At 28.3% G+C, this 4,879-nt stretch overlaps 1 protein-coding gene across 1 annotated transcript; it reads right to left on the bottom strand.

Annotated features, from left to right (window-relative positions):
- Nucleotides 1-3,765: 3,765 nt before the first annotated feature.
- On the bottom strand, nucleotides 3,766-4,824 carry EIN_483900 (protein tyrosine kinase domain containing protein; the record flags this gene model as incomplete). Its single annotated transcript, XM_004255841.1, has 1 exon — nucleotides 3,766-4,824. A coding segment is annotated over one exon (1,059 nt), but the record flags the coding sequence as incomplete, so codon positions are not given.
- Between the last annotated feature and the right edge of the window lie 55 nt (nucleotides 4,825-4,879).

The following is a 4,879-nucleotide window of genomic DNA, read 5'->3' as shown; positions in this document are numbered from 1 at the left end:
GCATTGAATTATATAATCAAAATCTTTGTTTTGTCCATAACAAACACGGTACAATTTATTCCCAAATAATCTTCTTGTTGTTGTTTCTAAAAATGGAAAATTATTTAGTGGTGTTGAGGACGAGATAAAGTCAAAGCAATTTGTTGTGTTTTCGGTCAACAAAAAATTTAATGGAATTATTTGTTGCGAATAGTATGAGAGTAATTTGCCTCCTTTAATTTGAATAATTCCATTTTGATTAATTCCAGAGATTTCTTCTACAAATTTAACAGTTACCACATTTAAACTATAATTATTTATAGAGAAGTTGTTAATAATAATTCTAGTCTTATTGTAAATATACAATGTTTGACATACAACATTCACTTGAAAATATATAGTATCACTGATATAACAATGAAAGGTATAAATAAAAATATTGTTGCTTGTTGAACTGATAACAGTTTCATCAGAACAATTTATATACTTCCAATTTTCATTGCTTTGAATAGTATAGTTGTTATGTTTGATAATCAATTTTAAATTGGTGCGTGGGTTTATTGTGCAGTCGGTCATGACTTCACCTTGAAATGTGAAAAATCCATTTTTGTTATATTCACAGTCACAAAGAGTGTTCAAATAATTTTTGTGAATGACTCGATTTCCACATATTGTAAGTGGTGTTTGAATATCATTATTATTTGTTGAATTGATGTAGAAGAGAATTTGATTTTCCACATCATCGCTAATAATAAAAGTCATAATCGTAACAGGTTTATTAAAAGTGAAATTTCCCTTCGAAGTTATTGTCAAACTTCTGATGACCGTTTCCACATCAAAATACACTGAAACCCCACTCGACATTTTGAATTCTTTTAATGTCAGTATTTGATTATTTGTAGAGTTAAAAGTGTACAAAACATTTTCTGATAAAATCAACGAATTCCACATTGAAAGTCCAAAGTCGTAACTTTTTTCACCTTGTATTAAATTATAGGTAGTTTGTAAATTTAGGTCATAAAGAGAGTTGTTGAAGTTACAGTCGGGATAATTAAATTTTGTTTGGAAATTGATGTTATTGTTATTATCAACAGAAAAACATGAACAATCTTGCATTATAATTGACTGTGTTGTTATAACATATCTTGCCATTGTGACACCTACTTTACAAATTGGTAATATATTCAAATTGGGAAGTGAGTCTTTTTTGTACATTTCAATCTTATTAAAATAGCCAGTAGCAGCATATCTAATTGAATCGACATAGTACTGCATTTGTGAAATATCATTGCTAAAATCAAATGAAATGTCAGACGCTTCTGTGCCGTTGACAAATAAAAAGAGATCGTTGGGATGCTTTAAAACCCACCATTTTCCATTTCTATAAGAATAGAGGGCAATTCCTTGGTTAATTGGTTCAACAAAAGGAATATACAAATCGTTAGTGGCTTTTCGACAATTGTTACTTTCACAACCCAAAATAATAGATAGTCCGTTTGGCATGTTTGTATCATTGATGTAAAATCTCTCTTGTGTGTTTGCTGTTTGAATAAACAATTTTTCGACAACTACTCCTTTTTCGAAATAAAAGTCTGTTGATATAGCTGTTGGTGTCTTTGATATGTATGTGTAAGTATTGTCAGAGCAACATGAAATATTAAGGGTTATTTGTTGGTGAGTGTAATCATTTGTTTTGATCGAAAAAGCTTTGTTCACCACAGATTCATTATGAGTTGGGTCTTTTAACGACAAACTCATAGAAAATACAAACAAGGTTATAAAAACGTTTTCAACCAATAACATTAAAAACAAATATCAATTAAGTTTAGATTGATTTATAAATATTTAAAAAACAGTTTAAACATTTTTGAAATTATTTGGAAATATTTTAAATAATAAAGTTAATTAAACACTGTGTTTACCGAAATAATGTATTGTATTAAGAGTGTTACCAATTTCAATTCACAATAACAACGAAAATAATTGATGTTTTTATATATTAATTTAAATCAAAATGTTATTAACACTTAAAAGGAATAAAAATGCATTTTCGAGAATAACAAAATTATTTTATAAGCTTTTTTACTGAAATTGTTAAATCATATCAACAACACCATTCAACTTAGACTATTAATTGTTCTTTGTTTCGCTTCAGCCACAGGTTCTTTTTTGTATTTTACCTAAGACTGATAAATAAAATATTTATTTATTTATTATTTAAGACTACGTCCAAATCAATTTTATTGAAGATATCTTGGATTATATGATCAAATTATAAACCGGCTTTTGTAGCGTCAGAAAGTCTATCCATGTTGTCGTGGACTTTGTCTTTTCATCTTATCGGCCAAGTCCTTTGAGCTTTTATCAGATTATTCAAGTGACTTGCTGATGAGCTTTGGCTCTTGCTGCTATTCTTCTTCCCTATTTTTTTATTTCCAATTTTTTGTCAAGGCTTTATGTATACTTAAATCATTAAGTTTTTTATTACAACTATTATAAAAAAATTAAATACTTTTATGGTATTATTTAATAGTTAAATTCTAATAACTATATGGCATTTTGTGTATTTAAAGATTATTTTAAGTTCTGATATATACATAAAAAATAAAATTTAAATTAATTTTTTTAAAAATAATTTAAAATAAATACAGTCATTATTGTCAAGATGACTGGGTTTGGGAAAATGGTTATTGTCAAGAAGACTTTTTGAAAATAAATTAACTTATAAATAAATTAAAAATAGATCGACAAAATAAATATGTTTTGACCATTTTAATATTAAAATTATAATAAATAAAAATATTTCAAAATAAATAAATTTAAATATTTTTGTGATTTAAAGATTTTATAAACTGAATAAACACAAAATAATGAAAACAGACAAAACCATTAAATACAAAAGGGTTTTTCTTGAGAATTAGCAGAGAAAAGAGTTGCTGTCAATTAAAAAAACAATCCAAATGCTACTGCCAGAATGATTAAAGAAATGTTTCTCCAAAAATTGGTGTCAATACATCAATAGAAACTGTCAGAAAACTAATTTTGAAATATCAAAACGAAGACTTTGAATTTACCAGAGACACTCAAAAAATAGAATAAAGTAAAATATCCGTTATTGCAAAGCGAGATTGTAAACACAATAATTGATGCTGATAAGGAAGAATTTGACCCCTTGATACTTTCTGATAAAATGTTAGAACTTTTTTATTTATCCGAATAATTAATTTTTAAAATTATTTGATTTTTATGTTATAATACCAGTAAATTGATTTTGCCGTGTTTTTTATATTAAAGCTGTTTTTATTAAATAATCGGGTTTTGTATTTTATTGCCAAGAAGACCAAAGTCTAAAATTAGATAATATAAGCAGTCAATTACATAATAAGTCTTCTTGACAATAAGTCTACTAGACAATAATGACTGTACAGTGAAAAGGGTCTATTTGTCGCAATCTTATTTGTCGAGTCTATTAATCGCACAACTGGCCAATCATTGGGGTTTACGATAATTAAATTTTTTGTTCTCGAATCTGTAACTTTTGTTGATATAAAAACTAAATTTTTTATAAAAAATCAATTTCAATATAAAAAAAATTTTCTGCAAAATTCACTCATTTACTACAAATAGACGCTATTGACTGTATATGTTTGATAGTAAATATTCAAGACAAATAGATCTTTTTTCCAAATAATTATAATCATAATACTAGTAAATATTATTATAGAACATTAGAAAACCCAATTAAATTTTTTAACAAACAAAACTAAACAATAAAACATTTTTGATTCAGTCTGCATTATTTTCACTAAGGCGCTTTTTTAGTCTGGTTGTTCTTTTTTCAGTAATTCCTTCGACCTTGTCTTGTTCGAATCCACGAATCAAATAACTGTGATTTACAACATCGTCATCGACTCTGACTATCATCTTAGTTACATTGTCGAAATTCGGTCTAGCTTCAGGCTTTTGTTTCCAACATTCATCTATCATTGTACTATAAAGTGAAGGCATATCATCCTTAATAGGGAGTCGTTTTCCCTTTTCAACGTGGTTTTTAATTTCATAAATTGATTTGAACTCCTTGTAAGGCTCTTCTTGGTAATAGACTTCCCACGCAGTTATCGCAAAGGAATAGACATCACCAGCAAACGTATATTTATCTGTAAAAGTCTCAGGTGCAGCATAAATAGGTGTACCAAGACCTTTATCTTCATTGTTTTTCTTCAACGTTTTCTTAGTAAATCTTGACGTCCCAAAGTCTGTAATTTTGATAGTGCAGGCGCTATTTGAGTCGAATGAATTGACTAACATATTCTCAGGCTTTAAGTCGAGATGCATAATTCGATTCTCATGTAAAAATTGCATACCTCTTGCGGTATCAAACAACATTCGTACTTTCAACTTATATGGAAGAACTACATAATACTCTTTTTCTTTACGTAAATACTCTCCCAATGATCCAAGTACAAAGAACTGAATCACCATGGATACTTGTTGGATATATGTCACCGATCCCATGTAATTCGCAATAAACGGGTTCCTCAATTTACTCATAATCTCACACTCTTGAATAACATTCTTCTTCAACTCTTTCATCTCCTCTTCATCCAGATTTTCCCATCGAAACTGTTTCACTGCGACAGGGACACTCCTATAGTACCCAATATACACCCGACCCATCGCCCCTTCTGCTATTGGTTTTTCTGAAATATTCAATTCATCCAAGTCGATATGCGTCGAACTTGCTGCGTCTGTTGTGATGGTGATATTATAATATAATTGAGCTAAAATGTTCTTTTTTAGTTTTTCCATTAGCTTTGCGTCATCATTAGTCCAATTATTAAATGTCTTATTTTTTAGTAATTCTGCTACCGAATAAAGTGTAGTTTTAGATTTAGAAAAC

The sequence above is a fragment of the Entamoeba invadens genome (assembly GCF_000330505.1).
Source record: "Entamoeba invadens IP1 unplaced genomic scaffold scaff_1105074726715, whole genome shotgun sequence".
Taxonomy (NCBI): Eukaryota; Evosea; order Mastigamoebida; family Endamoebidae; genus Entamoeba; species Entamoeba invadens.
Note: the sequence above shows the minus strand (reverse complement) of the source record. Positions and strands in the feature narration are given on the sequence as shown.